Source organism: Pseudoliparis swirei, chromosome 20 (genome assembly GCF_029220125.1).
Source record: "Pseudoliparis swirei isolate HS2019 ecotype Mariana Trench chromosome 20, NWPU_hadal_v1, whole genome shotgun sequence".
Classification (NCBI taxonomy): Eukaryota; Metazoa; Chordata; class Actinopteri; order Perciformes; family Liparidae; genus Pseudoliparis; species Pseudoliparis swirei.
The window spans coordinates 20,863,726-20,881,995 of NC_079407.1; the positions used below are offsets into that span (position 1 = coordinate 20,863,726).

Sequence of the window (18,270 nt, forward strand, 5' to 3'; positions counted from 1 at the left end):
TTTCTTAAAATTTCCTCTCAGAAATTGTCAGACGGTGAGAAATATCTCGTGCCTGTGATTTATATATATATATAAAACAAAAAACATCTATTATCCGTCGGCAAGGTGAGCGTGGTCCATTTCAGTGGGAGAGGGATTCCCTCAACGTCACCAAGGATACCAAACACAACACCAAGGCACAAATATGGGCATGTACGTCAGCGGAACTCCGAGGCGGGACTTAAAAGCTAGAAATGTCCTGGTTAGACTCGAGGAGGATGGATCCATTCATACGGCAGGATCTGCTACCGTGCACCGTAATACTCACGTCCTCTGGCATTCCGTGAGCGGACTTTATGGATCTGTAGCCGAATCGAAGGATGAAGGAGAGCGCTCCGAGGATTTAAAGCACCACGAGAGGACTTCTTCACAGACTGAACTGGGACGCTTCCTCTTTGACGCGGGGAACTGGATTAAACTTCTTCATGCAACTTTTGTGGAAAGAGACCAAGAGCACCTCGTCGGGGAATAGTAAAAACATCAGCAACGGTAGGTCAATATGGATTTTATGTGGATGATATAAACTCCAGTAGCCTACACCGTTTAAAAGCAGGTCGGAAACATCTGTCAGACTGCTTAATATAAGCTGCTTTATGAAATATTTCCCTTTTGATATTGCTTTGGTTAAATAACTCAAAACTTGCAGGCATTCACAACTTTACTGGTCTGTTTATCATAGCAGATCAATGGTTACTTCAATGACGAATGAATCCATCAGACACAGACATTAGGGGATTATCCAACCTTTTGATATCCTCTTTAAAACCAATCAATGTAACCTGATGAGTTGGGTTCTGTAAAATGCTCTGCCTAACAAAGTCATCCTCTCCTGCAGTGTTGCTCTTCTTTAGTAATCGTGTGCGCGCCACTGTCCTGCCGTTGCAGGTGACATCGCGGGCTCTCTAGTTACTGGAGGTGTCGCGTTCTCTCCCGGTCCCTCCGGGGAGATGTACCAAGGGTTTCCCGGCGATCCAGACAGCGGTTCCCGTGGAAGCTCCTCTCCATCTATAGAGTCCCAGTACTTTTCCTCCGTGGACTCCTTCGGAAGCCCGCCGACCACCAGTGCTCCGCAGGTACGTTTGAGACTAATTAAAATGATGATGAGAATATATGGAAATGTACCTTAAAACAAAAACAACTAATGGCATGCTGTTTTTGTTTATTCATTCATAAAAAGAAAAAGGGCTGGCTTATTGTCCTACAAGTACAGATGAACCTGTTCGTATTTTACTGTCTAGCAATAGGATCAATAAGGCATATGCGCTTACATGTCGTTTAACAACACTATATGTTTTTAAACAATATTAGATGTAGGCTGTCAAAAACGGCAAAACAACATCATAAATAGTATGATATACATGCATATATTCTGATGTAAGCTATATGAAAGTAGCTCAAATCATATAAAAAGAAAAAAACATATACAGCCAGTCCAATACGAAAAGCATGAAAGTATGACTCTTAATCGCACTTTTTATAAATGTTTGTTTTCTTTTTTAATTTAAATCTGAGGCTGGTGACCTATAATGGCGCAGCGCGTGTAGTAAGCCATTACTTGTATACTACTGTGATCAGATATAAATAGTCCCGCTAAGAACAACGAGTCGGTATAAATGTACCGCTGTCTGCTGCTTGGAGTATCCCCGGTAGCGACGCTCCGACAGCGGGCTCGGCTCACCGCACGCTGAGGCAAAGCGGATGACGGCGCTGGAACTCTCCTACGTCAGCGCCGAAGCCCCGCCCCGCCCCTCCCCGCTTCGCTCCTTCCACGCGCTCCGCTCTCCCTTCACTGGCCTCGCCGTGACGTAAACACTGGTTCTATTTTGGAGCGCTACTTCGCGTTGCCAAGGGGAACACCGGGGGTGTGACGGGTGGAGGAGGAGGAGGAGGAAGAAGGCGGGGGAGAAATACAATTGGTCGAGGCGGCCTCTTTCAGAGCCGCCTGTCACGGAGTCTTTTCACACTTTAATATGAATATTGATGGAGTTCAGTACTGTCCTCCTCGGCTCTAAAATAAAACCAGAAAGACAAGCGACAGTTTTTAGTTCTTTATTTATATATTTATATCCTGAAACCCGGAGAAAGGTTGTGACCTGCAGCACATTCAAAACTATGAATTACAGATTCAGGATCCACTAAATGTATCCAACTGTTGTTGTTTTATACCCTTGCTCTTACACCTCTAATTATGAGATGATTAGAAACAAAATTATCACACTTTTTTTATTGTCTGTTACTTGTAAAGGCACATGCACATTTATTATGTAAATTAAATACAAAGTTCAAGGATATTGATACATTTTAAAGAATTGTAGTTTGTTACAATAAAAAATATGCCCTCAATTAGTATAACATTGCAGTCCATTAAAAGTAACCTTACTGGCAGCACTTGGTTGTATAGGTCAAGTTTAGCCTGTATGAGGTTGGCATGATGGCTGGAATAGGTTATAGTGAATATAACAACAACTTTGTCAAAAAGCAGGGGATCCCAGCTGGTTCCTGCCTGTTTATCAGCCTCTGTTTGTCTTAACATTGTGTGTTATTGTTCATGTCTCCTGCAGGAGTGTGTGTCAGCGGGAGCAGGCTTAAGCATCGTGGGCAGCGGGCCAGGGGCCAGTGTCGGAGCAGAGATGCCCGGTTCATTCGTGCCCACCGTCACCGCCATCACCAGCAGTCAGGAACTGCAGTGGATGGTACAGCCGACCCTCGTCTCCTCCCAGGCCTCTGGGCAGAGTGGGTCCACAACCATGACCCAGTCAATGTCATTGCTTGACCCATATGACATGCCAGGCCCCAGTTATTCCTCAGGGTCTGCATTTACCCCTGCGAGTTCGGACAATCCGGGCCCGGCTCCGGGCCCGATTCGCCTGTCCAGAGCCCGCAGCCGCCGTCCACGAGAAGAGTCAGTGAGTGACGATGGAGATGTTGGTGTGTTGGTAAGTGTGTGTTCTTGAACAGTTTGTTTTTTGACTTGTTACACATGCAGTGAAGGTATATTGTTTACATTAGTGCCAAAAGTATGAGATCCAACTACTGTGTGCTGTGCTGTTTAAGCAGTGGTGTGTGCAAATACTTTTAGCGGCATGGTTACTATAAAAAAAGGGCACCTCACTGTTAACTATCGGCCCTTCTCATCATGCACAGACCAACTAAACAGGGAACTAGAGGCAGACAAGGTCTGTAGGAGTTTGGGTCTAGGATAAACTATCCTGCCAAAGTGTCAGGAACATTTCTCTTTTAAAAAGGGCAAATTGGCTCTCAAGACAGCCATCGCTGCATGGCGTTGCCACCCTGACTGCCCATCTAGTTCGCCCCCTTCACTGCTGCATGGACAACATGTCTATATTTTAAGAACACAGACTACACTATTATCCTAATCCGTTTCATCTCTTTCCTCTTTGTCCTAGCTAACACCAGAAGAGGAGGAGAAGAGGCGTGTTCGGAGAGAAAGAAACAAGTTGGCTGCCGCAAAATGTAGAAACCGACGACGAGAACTCACAGACAAGCTGCAATCGGTGAGCCTGACCTTGTTATTGCAGAGTAATTATCATAATGACATACTTAAAGTTACCTCCTATGTGTACATGCGTGTGTAAGAGAGATTATGGCTTGTGGTAATGGTTTTTAGCTGTGGGTAAAGACAATTATAGTCCTCAAGACAGACTACTGCACCTATGATATCTACGGCCTAATTAATGGGCTCTTACACCACCTTACTTATCCAACTGCAGGTGAGGAATGGATACATCCACCTCCACACAATGTCAAGTACTGGTTTGGTGTAACACTCCTTTTCTCTCTCTTCTTCCTTCCTCTACCCATTTCACCCACCTGTCTCTCGTTCCCCTGTCCCTCTGTCCCCGTTTCTTTCATTCTGTTCCTGCCAAAAGGAAACGGACATACTGGAGGAGGAGAAGGCAGAGCTGGAGGCTGAGATCTCTGAGTTGCAGAAGCAGAAGGAGCGTCTGGAGTTTGTCCTGGTGACCCACCAGCCAAGCTGTAAGATCCCATACCAGGACCAGTCTCAGCAGAGCTCAGCGCAGCTCCCTCCTCAGACCTTACAACCTCCGGTCTCCATTGTGGGCTTGGCTGTGAAGGAAGACTCTTTCTATCTGCCTCCTGCGTACACAGCCTATCCGGCCTCAGCACAGTCCCAGCCTCCGCTTCAGCAGCAAGTCCAGCAGCAGCCTCAGCAAGGGATAATGCAGGAGGTAGAGTTTTCTAGTTCTTTCTATGGCTCAAGTGAGTCGGCACCAGGCGGGCCGTGCCACATAGCCAGCGACGGTGGTGGTGGTGTTAACCATGACGACGCGGCCATTGGCAGCTACAACACCTCATACACATCTTCATTTGTGTTCACCTACCCAGAGGGAGCCTGCGGGGTCAGTGCCAACCAGCGGAACAGCAGTAGCGAGCAGTCTTCTGATTCCCTGAACTCGCCTTCACTGTTGGCACTCTGACTGACTGACAGACACACACACATATCAACAAGCACACGTTACGCTGGTTGGAAGTAGAGGCTGAGGCCAGCACATGCAGAGTACCCATCAGTCTCGCAGATTGGGAGAAAAGAACCAGTCGTTTGTTTCTGATTGGGTTAAAGTTGACATATTCATGCATTCGAATCAAGAGCCATATAAATAGTTACATTTGATCTCGCCTTTGACTACGATACAGAACTCAGTACTTGTTTTGTATTATGAGAATACCTGCAGCTGGACAAGATAAGTGAATACAAACTTAGTGAGAGAATCATGTTCAAGTTGCAAAGCTTGAGTGCTCTGAATCGAAAGATGGATTCAGAATGAATATTCTCAATCTTCAACCTCACAGTACATTGAGTAAGATACCACAAGCCAAACACTCCAACAAGCAACAGTGCCCCGAGCTTGTTCCCTCTGTCGGTCGACTTTCCAGTGTTCTTGCTCTCATTCTTTTCCATTCTTTACTCGCTTCTTCCTCTCGCTGAATGTTTGTGCAAATCAGAAATTGAAGGACACGTCACCTCTAACCTTTCATCTGCTCGACTTCCCTTTGCTTCTTCATTTTGGACATGTTGGGGATCTGATTGATGCAGTCTCCCCTAAATCTTCTGCTTTCCTCTCTTTTTGGTTCTTTATTCTTCTGTCGTCTGACTATGTGCCATGCGACCCTTCTCTGCCCGTCTGTTTCCCCCTTTTCTGTCTCTGTGTTTCTCCCTCTTTCTGAAGTCTTTAACCCTAGAGAGCCCGAAGACCCCCTCCAGCCCCTGGGACCTTGAGTGAATGACGGCCCAGCTAAAACACGCCCTTTTGCACCCTCTCATGCAAGGACATGGACACCACCTCCATGAGGAAGACCCTTTTCTTGGAGCGCTTTGCTCAAAGTGGATCCTTCGTGAACAGCAGCTAATTAGCTTCACTTACGCACATAGGCATAATTGATGAATACAAAATGCTAGACGGATGCCACTGTCTTCTGCTGAGCCATTTCTCAATGTTCACACAATATAAATTAAGACACCTCTCGTGTTGTGGGGCCGGTTAAAAGTGAGGCTGGGAGACTCCCGTCCTAACCATCCATTTTCGGTCCCAAGTGTTGAAAATGCAGAAAGAGCCAAATGTTAAAAACAAAGAAGATAAGGGAAAAGAAACCCTGCTCTTGCCAACTGTGTGGAAGAGTAGCCTCGGTGGAAACACCTCCATACCAGAGCCTCGTCACCCTGGGCCTACGTGCCTATATTCACACCATTGCTTTCATGTCTCTGAGCTGACGATAGACGTTTTGTTGCAGCACACCAGCTCTGTGTTTTGCTCAGAATCAATGGGATGTGAACCGTGGCCTTCAGACAAGGGACCTTTTGTAGTGATTAAGACAACCTCTAAACATTTGGGCTCAGTGGTCTCTGTACCTCCCCTGTTTTCTCAGTGGAGAAGAGTTGGGGGTGCGTTTATTGTGAGTGTGTCCTCTCTGAGGCCCCTGGCCCGTTTATTTCTTTCTTTATTGAGGTTGATGTGGAGGTTGAGCGCAAAGCGAGACCTGGAAACAAAAGGGGCGAACATGTGGGCCGATGTCGTGGAGTGAGCGTTTCTTTGCCTGTGAATTTGTACAATTTGTTTTCTGTATGTTTGAGTAAGAATTGTTATATATTTTAGTGTTTATGTTTGTTTGTGTGTTTGATTGTTTTGCATTGACCTCTGCTTTCACTGTTGCCGTTTCTTTTTTTCTTTTTCTTTTTTTTCGTGTGGTGATTTTCTCATTACTGTTACTATTATTATTGTATCAAAACTATTTGCTTCATTATTTTGTTGTATTTTCATTTGGCAACTTTGGAGGCATGTTGTGCACTACAAAAAAATCAAATTATAAATCTATATGCACATACATATATACAGGTATAAATGTATGTACCATGATTGTAAAGTATGAATGTCTGCAGATCTAAATGGAATATTTTTGTCAATGAAGAACAAGATAAAATGTTACTGAGGTTTAAAATACATATTTTTCTAAAGGAACTTACAAAGATATATAATGAATTTACAGTCCTGCCCTGTCCCATGAAGCACGATGTCACTGCCTCTATCAAGGTGTATTTATGTTTTAAAAACAATATAAAGCACTATCCAAGTTACATTAAATGTATGTTTATAATTACGATGTTCGAAGGTTGTGCCTTTGTTTTGTTTGTTCTTTCTCTGTGAGGTCTGTCCCAAAGCTACTGACACCTTAATGCCACTTGATCGTTAGCAGATGCAAAATGAGGAAACAAACTAGTGTTATTGAATGTCGGTACACAAATTAAAAGCCTTCAGACTATAAGATAATGACTGAACTGTTTTATTTCAGTATGCATTTCTGACAAGTATAAAGATCTCAGTCAATAACATTGTTATTTACCAACTGAAACATGTGTTTAAAGGTAACCGCAGTTTTAGCCTTCATATGTACATTCTAATGTTAATCCATTCTTGTACTCAAACGAATATGTTGTCTAATTGAGATGAACATTTCTTGTGATTGTATTTGCTGGATAAGAAGCTTTATTTTCAATGAATAAACATGTTTATTCAAAAACAATGTCTAGCTTAATGGTCTAAACGTGGCTCTTGGTGGTCAGACAATGGGAAGATCTAATTTTTTAAATGTTGAATAAGGACTGTGTTTGTACAGATGTCGGAGAGGCTTTTGATTTCTCTCTAAATGCAAATGTGATGAGAATATGTTCTGTTGTCAGAATAAGCATAAAACATGTTCAATAGTTTTTGTGGTGCTTATTATAGTATGATAGCAAGTTAGTTACACATTGTAAGGTAGAAGGTTACACACTGCTGTTGCTGAGGCTTCATACAAATGAACACACCGCTTGTCTTATCAGGACATTTAATACAGAATGGCGGCCAATAACACAGTGAATTCCCAGCAGCTGAAGCTCTGAGAGCTCAGTAATCAGTGTGATTCCATTAAGGTTTAATAGCAATTGCCTGCTACATCTTTAAGTGTGATGAACAAATCTCAGAGGGTCCTTGTACTGTACTTGCATTCCACACTCAGACCACCACACAACATATATTAGACTGAGTCTTTCATCTGATTGCCTTGCTTTGGGTTTCATTTAATTTGCTTTAAATAATTATTTCCTCTCCGGTTACAATCACAATGGGTTACTGTAAACTGAAAAGAGGTGACATAAAAGAAAAAAAGAGAAAGAAGTGTTATCTGAACAAGAGCTTTCTTATTTTCCTATAGAGGTGAATGTTGCTACAGTATATATTTCTATTTTTCCATAAGTCCCATATACATTCGACTCCATATTTTCCCTGGTATGAAATGTAATACTTATTATCCTCTTGGATAAACATAATGTAGCAAATCCTGCAGTGCTCAAACTGACTGCTACTTTATGTTGAGTGTGATGATATATTGCTTTAACTATACATTTTTGTTACAATATTAAACATTATCCATACAAAGTATTGCAACATTTGGCTTTGATCTCCCTGAAGAAATGGTGTTACAATTGATCATAAAGATATTTTTCATTTATTAATGATGTGCAGACACTAGCAAGGTGTGCACAATTTAAAAAATCAATGCTTGTTTACTGATGTTTACTGATGCATTCCTTTCAACAATGTGTATTCTTACTTGTCTTTATTTACTCTGTATTTTTTGTCTGGAAGAAAAAGTTTCAATTGTGTCACATTTGGAACATTAAGATATGTGATTTACATGTTGAGGTATTTAATTGAAAGCTTAAAAGACGTGATTTAGGGCGTATAGATCACATGCATATAACTTAAAAAAAGGTGCTCAAATATCAAATTGTCTATTTTTTCACTGCATATCATTTAACATACTTTAATAACATTTACATAGTTTTATAACTTAATTTTAACTTGAAAAGGACCAAAGTGTATGACACATTTGCCATGTCTCTTTTTCCAAGTTACTGATCTTCTGTGTCCATATTTAAGCTTCTGACCCTTTTTGCGGTCTTACAAGAGTTGACAGTATGACAAGAGTTTTCTTTCTCAATTTGTAAGACTCCAAAAGCTGGGTGGGTTGTCTCCTGATGATTTGACCAAATGCCATTCTTTTCAAATGTGTCAAATCTACATAAATAAACAACATATTATTATGAAGGTATGTCTCTCAATTTTAAATGCTTGACCTTTATTGCACTCTTTGAATTTGTACATGTTTTTTTGCAAGTGTGTAAGAATTATTTTCATGATTCATTGTTGTTAACCCATACAATTGGGAAAAGGCCACAGTTCTTCAGAATATTAGAAAATATGTTACTCAGTATATATTACATTCAATCAAAAAATGGGCAGTGAAACAGGAAACAACATCACAATATGTATCCTTTTATGACTGTTTGTGTGCAAATATTCATTGTGATGAACTCATTGAGGTTAATCACCTGCCTTTATATCTCCCCTCTGGTTGAAAGTGTATTTTAACTCTTTATTTAGATTGTCCCTTCCGTACGGTACTTTATTTACCACAGTTTTATTTTCTGTGTTTTTCGGTAATGAGATACGTAGATAAGTCAAAGTAGAAAAACTTAACAATTTCAATTTTAAGTAAATGTACAGAAATATAAAAAGTAAAAAGTATTCATGAAGCAGAATAAATGCTTTCACAGTGTTAAGCTATATTATGATAACATATTTTATTATATTGCTTGTTATCAACAATGAATGACATGTATACATGTTGCTGCTAAACATGGAGCTACTATAGACTACTGTTTAGTCTACTGGGTAGATTAGTACTGCATATCATCATATAAGCACATCCGTGTACGTATATTTATTTATTCGTTCTTCCATTGGTGTCAAATAAATGCAGTGGAATAACAAGAATACTATTTCCCTCTGAAATGTAGTGCAGAACTAGGCCGATACAGTAGTATAAATGTGTACTAAGTTAGGTTAGGTTACTTTTATTTGTCGACACAGTAGCCTACAGTATGCCTGATATCTAACAGTTCGATGGTGAATTGCTTTATTCGAGGGATAAGTCCCTGCTCGTGGTGTTGCTTGTGAGTTTGCGGTCGATGCTGCTCTCTAGCGCCCAAAACCCTGATGGTTCAGCCGGAAGTGAAAAGCGTCACAGAATCAGCGCGAGCTACCCGGATGTAACTGACGTCATCAGACATTTATTGTAAACATGGCTTCCGTGATAACAGGTGAGAGCAGAAAGGCCCGGGCAAGCCCACGTTCCCTCTTGGCAACATTTTAAATATGTCGGTATTTCACTTGTTTCGTAGACACGTCTGACGCACGACCTGTGAACAGTGTCCAGATGTTTTACAGCCGGTTATGTTCGCGGTGGATGCCGAAAATGTCTGTTTAAGTCAACGCTAGCTACCGCTAACAGCTAATACCCTGGGATGCTAACACACGGTTCTTATTTGCGGACTTGTATTGTTTCCACACACCGTGATTTCACTTTCATTCATTGTAAACAGGCTTCAATGGCCAGTCGTGTTTGAATCCGTGTCCTTGTATTCTCTGGGCTTAAGTTGACCCGGTCATCTTTTGATGCTAATGTACGCTAACCTAACCAGCTCTGAATCTTAAGATTCTTGTTCTAGCGGTCGGAGTCACTGCGTTTCCGTTTTCCACGTGAACATTAAAACAAAAGCAGGGTCGGCGTTGATTGTGGGTTCTGTCGTGTCAGGCTCCCGAGTACAAAACGAGGTTGTTGCCCCCCCTGTGAGTTTCGTCTCTGTAGCGTTAACTGAGTTCACAGAACATGTTGGACGGAACCATGGTCCAGGCAGCTGTTGAACACTCGTCACCCTGGATCTGTAACTCCGACTGCACGACGCGTCATGATCGGGGTTATAATTAGCCTGCAGCTGGTCAGCCTCAGACCTCAGCGTGCTGCTCTCCGCTCCGGGTTATAACGTCAGGTTTCGAGCCAGGCCCTTCTCCCTCGCTAGTCTGCAGTATAACTAGATTGTATTTACTTTGAAGAGGTCTAAATGGGCACAAGTACTGCGAAAACTGTGAACGTGTTAGACGGTCATTGGAACGTGTATAACAAATGTACATAATGGCTCAATAGATTTGGGACAAATATATCAGAAATGTGGACCGATACCGGTTTCAGCTTCTCACCTATGCACATTTTCAGCTTTTGACTGTTTTATATAATGATTACTGAAATTGTTTTGGTTTTTGGATTGTGATGGACATTTTCTCCCACTGAAAACACTACGCAATGAATAGGTTGATAACAGTTGCTGAGTGTTCATAAAATCTTTTTATGTGGTACGATTGCTAATGATCTTTTTTTAAATTTTTTATAATCTTAAGCCACCTCGGAGTGGATTCAGTTTTTTAAGGATGCTGGGATCCCGGTTGGCCTCGCAGTCACTTATGCAGTCTCCTTTGTGGACAACAGGTAACCTAATGCTTCTTTTTCATAGGCTTGATCTTGTGAATGTATTTAGTTTTGTTCAAGTGTTCTGCTAAGAAGCGAAGCATTGACAGTTTCTTTCATCAGCTTAGCGATGGCATCACAAATACACTGAGTTGTTTGTCTATTTTTCTTTATATATTTTCTGGTGATAATCCAGTAGATGCAGTCGAATAATAATATTTCTTATTAAATCAGTAATGTGTTTGATTCATGTGGAACTTTCATTGAATTAAAACTATCCAGTGAATAATTTAGCTATGAGTCCACAGGATTGAATTTGTGCAACTCTTGGTTTGTTTGCAGTAGGTTGATGTGAACAAATGGCAAACAATGCATATTGTTTTTCTTTGATCCATACCAAGTACCAACATAAGTACGTACAGTATAATCAGATCATTCATGTCACTGCAGAATTCACAAGAACATGCTGATGGACCTCAGTAAAGACATCATGATGGACCTCGGCATTACAGTCATTGGCGACATAATTTCCATTCTTAAACATGCAAAGCTGGTCTACAGGCAGGTGAGATCAGACTGAACTGCTTAACGTTCTGAAGTATGGAAATGTTGAAAAAGATGGTGTGATTGTCTTTGCTGGTGCAAACAAAATATCTGTGGAATATAGCCAGTGTTAATGTGAATGCAGTCATGGAGAATGGATGTTTTTCAAAGCCACTGCAGTCGACTGAGTTTACATAACCACTGTAACGTGGATCTCCTTTTCAGGACATGTGCAAAATGGCCACAGAAGCCATCTCCTCAGGACAGACCAGTGTTAAAGCTGATCTCAGGAGAACTGCCAATTCTCGTAAGTATCTCAATTTGAATTTTCCACATTGCTCATTGAAATATATTTGTGTGGCCATAAATGATATGGATTTATTTTCTAATTTGAGGTTAGTTTAGTTTTTTATTTAAACCCTGTTGGATAGGAATTGTTTCTACTCATTTCAACCAATGTACCCCGTTGCTAAATTGTACCATGTGATCTATATATCAGCCCGGCAAGAAACACTATGAATCCACAGTTGCACGATAATATACTATACCTGCTGTTATTAAATCAATAAAACTGACATGTCTAAAGTGTCATAGGAAAGTAATCCTAGGTGTGACTAAAACAAATCAATGCTTTAATATCAGAAGGCTTTCCCTGGCTAGATATAACACTTGTGCAATTTATTGATGGTTTATAAAATGTACAGTATAAACAAAAGTATTTTACACATGTTGCATATTTGTCTCGCACACACTCATTTGTATTAATGTCAAATGAAGAAAAAAATTAAAACCCTATTTTATTGTCATATTACATATAGTTACATACATATATGAAATGTATTCTCTGCATTTAAGCCATCCTTAGTTATTAAGGAGCAGTGGGCTGCTGTGAAGCAACTGGGCGGTTCAGTGCCTTGCTCAAGGACAATTCGACATGCAACTAACTGGGAGAGCGGGGATTGAACGCTGGATAGACTGATTAAGATGTGAGCTTGCCCACACCTTATGGAGGAACACAGTATTTGACCCAAAAGTGACACCCACGCCAGTTCCACCTCAGTCATTGATTACTGATGGCAAGGAGAAAAGCAGTTTTGTCCGACAGCCTCCTCAGCTCTGCCTGCGCCAAGAGTTTAAAGGGAGACAAGGGGGTCCAACACGAGGGGTTTGTCTCATGCAGTAGTCCTCGGGCGCTCGGAGGACCCAACCTCGGAGCCCCTTTTTAGAAGTGGCACACCAGCCTTTGACTCCCCACTGTGTCATTGCCGACCCGAGCATGCTGCCACATGCACCCTCAGGGTAGAGGGAAACTCAAGGTTAGCCGTACTGGGTCTTAGTTCTGAACTGTACGCCAGTCAGAAAACAACTTCCACCTGTACTCGTACTACAGATGTGAAGACAGCTCTCTAACATCAGGAGTAGAGCATCTGACTGGCTCTATGCCAACACCTAGCAGGAGGTAGGAACCCCCAGCCGCCACGGATCACTGAGGTTGCTCAGTGATTGAGCGGAGGTAAAGAGTTTCTGTCCGGTTTTTAATTTGAGGGATAACGAACTGTACAAAACATTTTTACTGGCTGTATTTGTCATGTAAAATTATATAATACTTAGGGTAATTGTTGCCGTTAGAAGATCGTTAGAAGATATTCTAATATTACAAGAACAAACTGCTTCACTTAGTTTGTTGGTCTCGGTGTCAAGTTGTACGTGACCTACTTCAGTTCTATAACATGTATTTTTATGCACACTTTTAATTTGGGCTAGTCTCCAGGACAACTGAGAAGCCCAGCTGTCTTCTGATCTCATCTTGGGGACAGAAAAAGAAGAGCCCCAATAGAAAGAAAGCAATATCACAAGTACTAAAAAAATGTTTCTGCTTTTTCTCAGCTGCCACTCGTATGATTGCCAATGCTTTGAGAAAGGACTCCCCACCGCCCACTCCACCCCGTCGACCTGACAACCACCTCTCGGTCACAGTGTCCAACATGCAAGCAAACAAGAACGGCAAAGCAGGTAGATATCGTGCAAAGTATCTTTCACCCCATACGTACCTTATTTCCCACCCTGTGGAGGCATGAGACCTACCTTATTTTTGACATTTGGTTATCCCCCTGTCAGTTGTAAGTCAGTCAGCTGACGAGGGGAACAGTTTAACAGCAGTGAAGCGCCGACGTGTGACAGCTGAGATGGAAGGCAAGTACATCATCAACATGCCCAAAGGTTCCACACCTCGTACACGCCGCATCCTGACCCAGCAGGCCAAGAAAGGTAGGCCTGACCCAGTGGCCTTGCCGGCAACTTGCCCCAATTAGGCTGTTGCTCACCACAGCTAATCAATACTAAACACTTTCATCGACTTCTTTCATACTAAAACTGAGTCAGGTGACTTACGGCTCATTGTTTGCTTGTTTGACCTTCATTCTGTCTTGCACCAACAATCGTTTCCCCCTTGTCTCACATCTCCTACGTTTTCACCCAACCCAAAATCATCGACTGGTCTTTTTTCCCATTAAATTCTTTTAAAAGTGGCTTCTGTCTGAGGAAAGAGCCGAAAGTTTGGAGTCACCCCGACAATTTCGTGTTTTCCATGAAAACTCACACTTTTATTCATCAAATTAATTGAAAAATGAATAGAAAATATAGTCAGGACATTGACACGGTTAGAAATAATGATTTTTATTTGAAATATTAATTTTGTTCTTCTAACTTCTAGTTCAAAGGAAGGCCAGTTTTATAGCTTCTCTCACCAACATAACTGTTTTCAGCTGTGCTTACATAATTGCACAAGGGTTTTCGAGGGCTTTCTAATCCATTAATCTTCGAAGGCGATTAGCAAACACAATGTACCATTAGGACACTGCAGATGAGCCTCTATACACCTATGTAGAGATTTCATTAAAAACCACCTAGAATAGTCATTTACCACATTAACAATGTAGAGAGTGTATTTCTGATTAATTTAATGTATCTTAATTTTTTTTAAATAGTGCCTTTCTGAGAAAAAGAAGCTTATAAATGTCCTTATTTTTCAAAGTGACCCCAAACTTTTGAACGTTAGTGTATTTAATGAAAGAACCTCTATGCTCCATGTCAAGCTTCTTCTTTAAATGTAATGCTGCCATGAGACACCTCCACTGTGATGATCAAAACTTATCCAGCAAAGTACATGTTCATTTGTCTTTCTGACCCGAGTCACAAAACAGAAAACAAGTCCTGCTAGTTAGAGGTTTCTAAACAAAAGACGTCTTTGTCACCGGACCGCATCCATGGATTTCATGGATGTAATGTCATTCCGTGTGGAATGAATAATATATTTCTATACCACGGCTTTAGATTCCAACAGCTGTAAACCGAAAGCCTTGCTACCGTACAATTGACCTTCATTCCCCATGGATTTGTATCCGCTCCAGTCACCCTTGATGGAAACATGACACCCGGGTAGACGCGCTATTTTTTGCTCCTTCCAGCGTTTTGTCATCTTTGCCACAAATTCCATCGATGTTTTTTCCGAGCAGCGCTTAAACATCGTTCCAAGATAGTTTGCACTGAGTTTGAAGCCGGACTGAATAAGTAACCGATATAAAAAAAGGACGATTTGTGCTGTTCACTAATCCTGTTTTTTGGCTTGTTTTGTGAAAATGGAAAATGACACTATAATAAAACAAAACGGAGATATACCCATCAACTAACAGTGGGAAAGGAGTCTATTGCCTATTAGAAGGTTTTATAGCATTTAAACAACCTACATCTATCTCCTAATTGAGTGTAAAGTGGTTATAAGAGACGAGCACACTGCAACAGTCGCAGCAGTTTTGTCTCCATAATTCTGGAAGATTTACTTTAAATATATTCAAAAGGATTATGTGGATTATTCTTCCATCGCTATTAAAGAGTTGTCAAACATGAACATGCCCCAGTCACGCTGTCACAATAATGTTTGCTCTGCTCCTTGAACAGGTTTGAAGCGGACCTCTGTGTTTTCGAGACTTGGGGCTGAATCACAGGAAGACACGACCGCAAGCACGACCAAGGTGAGGCCCGTCGGTGTCGCGCAACGGCTCACGTTGTGTTCAATTGTATTAAACGCCGGCGTGAAGATAAGTTCTGTGCTTATAAGACTCGTGTTTGGCAGCCCACCGGTGTGTTCAGTCGTCTTGGCCAAGGGGATGAAGCGGAAGACGAGCCGCAGCCGGGCAAGATGTCCAGCAGCATCGACGTAGACGACGAGGTGGACAGTGATGGCGAAGGCTCCGTCGTCCAGTATGCTGGCGTCCTCAAGAGATCCCCTCCCGTCCTGAAGAAAAAACCCGCCAGAAAGTTGCGGCGGACCACCCTGCGACGCCTGGGAGGCAAACTACCTCCCTCTGACACGCCCTCCTCCTTGTCCTCGAATGGCCTCCCCCCTGCCAAGGTCAGCGTGCTTCAGAGACTGGGCAAGCTGCCCGCCACACACCTGAGCGCCGCTGTGTCACCCGCAGCTGCCGACACGCAGGACAACAGGGTGACGAGCACGAGGCCCAAAGCCCAGGAGGGACTCTACTTAGCGAGCTCCAAGGTCAGCAGCAGCACCGGGGCTGGAGGAGGAGGAAGAGGAGGAGGAGGAGGAGGAAACGAAGAAGGGGGAGGGGGAGCAGAGCCTCTGGGTGCCCAGATGGACATTAGTGCTGTCAGTGTTTTTAAGAGGCTGGGCAACAAGAGACCCTAATGCAAAAGTCTATTACTTTATGTCCTTTATAGAATCGTATCACTCCTTTTCCTGGTGACATGCACGACTGCAGATTTGAGTGCTGTGTGTTTATGGTCAGTTGTATTGCTGCTTTTTGGCTTTAGGCTCTTAGATAAAGATACTTTTTTTACATTTTAGTCGCGCTGCCATAGGAACTTTTTGTTTAGTGTCTACGCTTTTAATTTGAGGACTCAAAGTTCTCAATCATATCTGCCAATTATAGTTATAAAAAAATGTATTTAACTATATTTGCGAACTTAAGGCATGAGCATGACATCAACCGAGCTGCTAATGGTGGTTTTATTTTTTATTTGATCCATTAACTCCACATATAAAGATGCTGCTTCCTAAACGTCTTCTTTTTGAGATTCCACCCGAATGAATACAACGAGAAGTTGAAGATATTCCCCCACGGTGAAATATTGGTCCTTTTGTTATTTACCTGAAAATGAATTGTTTTTCATGGGGGGGGGGGAAGGTACACACTTTAGACGAGTGAAGTTTATTCTTTAAACTAACACACAAGAACATCGTCCGATGGAAGACTCGCCATGAAGTGATGGTAAATCTTTTTATTTCTAGTTGCCTTCAACACCTTTAAGTACCTCCTTGAAGAGATGTCACCGCCCTGGACTGAAGGGAAAACACTGCTCTTCTTCTTCTGCGTGGAGTAGAACGTCTCACCTCTAAACTCTAGAGGCCCACGTCAACCTCTCTACCATTGTACTGAACGTTTTCTATCGCTACCTATTTGAAGGCCGGGTCAGTAGAATATTGTTTCTTTCGAAATGCAATGTATAGATTTGTTAGACTTGATTTCACACGGCACAGAACCAGTTATTGCTGCATATTTTTCGATGTGGACATTCTTGTATCCTGTCTGGGTCGTCATCACCTGTGTGTCATTGTTGGTCTTTCTTCACACCACAACTTTGTTACACTGTAAATATTTTAAATGTAAAAAAAAAAAAAAACACAAAATGGAATTGTTTTAAAGAACAAGGTAGATTCAAACACGCCGGGAACTGAAAAAAGTATGCTTGGAAAATAATTAAAAGAGGAAAATGGTCCAAACTGCTTCCTTCTTTTTTCTCTCTCTACAGGAGACGCATGCCATCGTCACATATTGTTCTCTTTTACATATCAAGGTGACATCAAAGTAAATATGTATATATTCCGGGGAACATTTAGACGATCATTTATCAATAAACCCCTTTACCTCCCGCTCCTCACAATGCGGTTGCTGCTGCATCATTAGCGTGATATGTTAATGCCCCGGGGGCTGTACAATACGTCTTGAATGTACTTTAGATGTACTTTTTGGTTAGGTTGAGTAGATTATTTACCTATTTGAGGGGTCCCAATGGTTTTTTTTTGTGTTTGTATGCGTTGTGTCGGCTTATTTTCTGTTGTAAGATAATGTAATTGGTATGTGCTGAATATATATTTACACGTTTGAACCTAGGAGGAGCTGAAACACCAATATAGATGTGAAACAGAAGTGGACATGACTCACAGAGGAAAGCCTTCTCCTGGTCTGGGTCCATGTGAGGATGTACTCTGTGCACCAGTCACATCTCGCAGAGGCCCCGTTGCTTCTACATCTGTAGGGAAATGATGTAACAACCTTGTTATGATCACACGATTTAGCAGGAAAGCGATTGTCTAATTGGCTGGTGGGCTACAGTTGGCCCCACACCCGATCAGAAATAATTGATGTAATTCAGACGATGTCCCCTTGAGGTCGCTCTCTCCCTCCTCTGGTTCCTGCAGCCTCCTGCCGACCGTCTCCTTGAAGACCGTATCAGCTGAAGTTATCAGCTGCTTCTCTCTGGCCATCATCTGATGTCTACAGAAGGGATATTAATTAAAGTATAAGTGTGCGTGGTTTTTATGTTTAAAGACTCTCAAACAATGGACGTGACGTAGTGTGAAATATTATGCCACAAAGACTGATAATAAATTATTTAAGTATTCTAAATACAGGATGTGTGTGACTGAATGATGTCCATAGGGCGCAGCCTTAATGGTACAATTCGCTGTTATTGATGGACATTTATTCTTTTTTATGTATACTTGTT

General features: G+C 41.9%; 2 protein-coding genes across 3 annotated transcripts; both read left to right on the forward strand.

Moving 5' to 3' along the window:
• Positions 1-448: 448 nt before the first annotated feature.
• Positions 449-7,282, forward strand: fosb (FBJ murine osteosarcoma viral oncogene homolog B). The gene is made up of 5 exons (XM_056441409.1): positions 449-528; positions 925-1,112; positions 2,601-2,975; positions 3,447-3,554; positions 3,930-7,282. Exons 1-5 carry the CDS (start codon positions 465-467, stop codon positions 4,497-4,499), a joined length of 1,305 nt encoding a protein of 434 aa, XP_056297384.1. The 5' UTR covers positions 449-464; the 3' UTR covers positions 4,500-7,282.
• Positions 7,283-9,677: 2,395 nt separating this feature from the next.
• c20h19orf47 (chromosome 20 C19orf47 homolog) lies at positions 9,678-17,267 on the forward strand. Of its 2 annotated transcripts, none has more exons than XM_056441410.1 (8): positions 9,678-9,718; positions 10,854-10,941; positions 11,371-11,485; positions 11,689-11,770; positions 13,351-13,476; positions 13,582-13,731; positions 15,421-15,494; positions 15,596-17,267. In XM_056441410.1, exons 1-8 carry the CDS (start codon positions 9,700-9,702, stop codon positions 16,166-16,168), a joined length of 1,227 nt encoding a protein of 408 aa, XP_056297385.1. In that variant the 5' UTR covers positions 9,678-9,699; the 3' UTR covers positions 16,169-17,267. The 2 variants fall into 2 exon arrangements, with proteins under 2 accessions (XP_056297385.1, XP_056297386.1); XM_056441411.1 differs by having other exon boundaries at positions 13,582-13,656.
• The last annotated feature ends 1,003 nt before the right edge of the window (positions 17,268-18,270 follow it).

Bases quoted from the DNA above. Each gene is read 5' to 3' on its own strand.
- fosb (XM_056441409.1), top strand. From the start codon at position 465: ATGCAACTTTTGTGGAAAGAGACCAAGAGCACCTCGTCGGGGAATAGT. The intron at 529-924 runs GTAGGTCAATAT...CTGCCGTTGCAG, and splicing joins TAGTAAAAACATCAGCAACG to GTGACATCGCGGGCTCTCTA. The intron at 2,976-3,446 runs GTAAGTGTGTGT...TCTTTGTCCTAG, and splicing joins ATGGAGATGTTGGTGTGTTG to CTAACACCAGAAGAGGAGGA.
- c20h19orf47 (XM_056441410.1), top strand. The intron at 13,477-13,581 runs GTAGATATCGTG...TCCCCCTGTCAG, and splicing joins AAACAAGAACGGCAAAGCAG to TTGTAAGTCAGTCAGCTGAC. The intron at 13,732-15,420 runs GTAGGCCTGACC...CTCCTTGAACAG, and splicing joins GACCCAGCAGGCCAAGAAAG to GTTTGAAGCGGACCTCTGTG.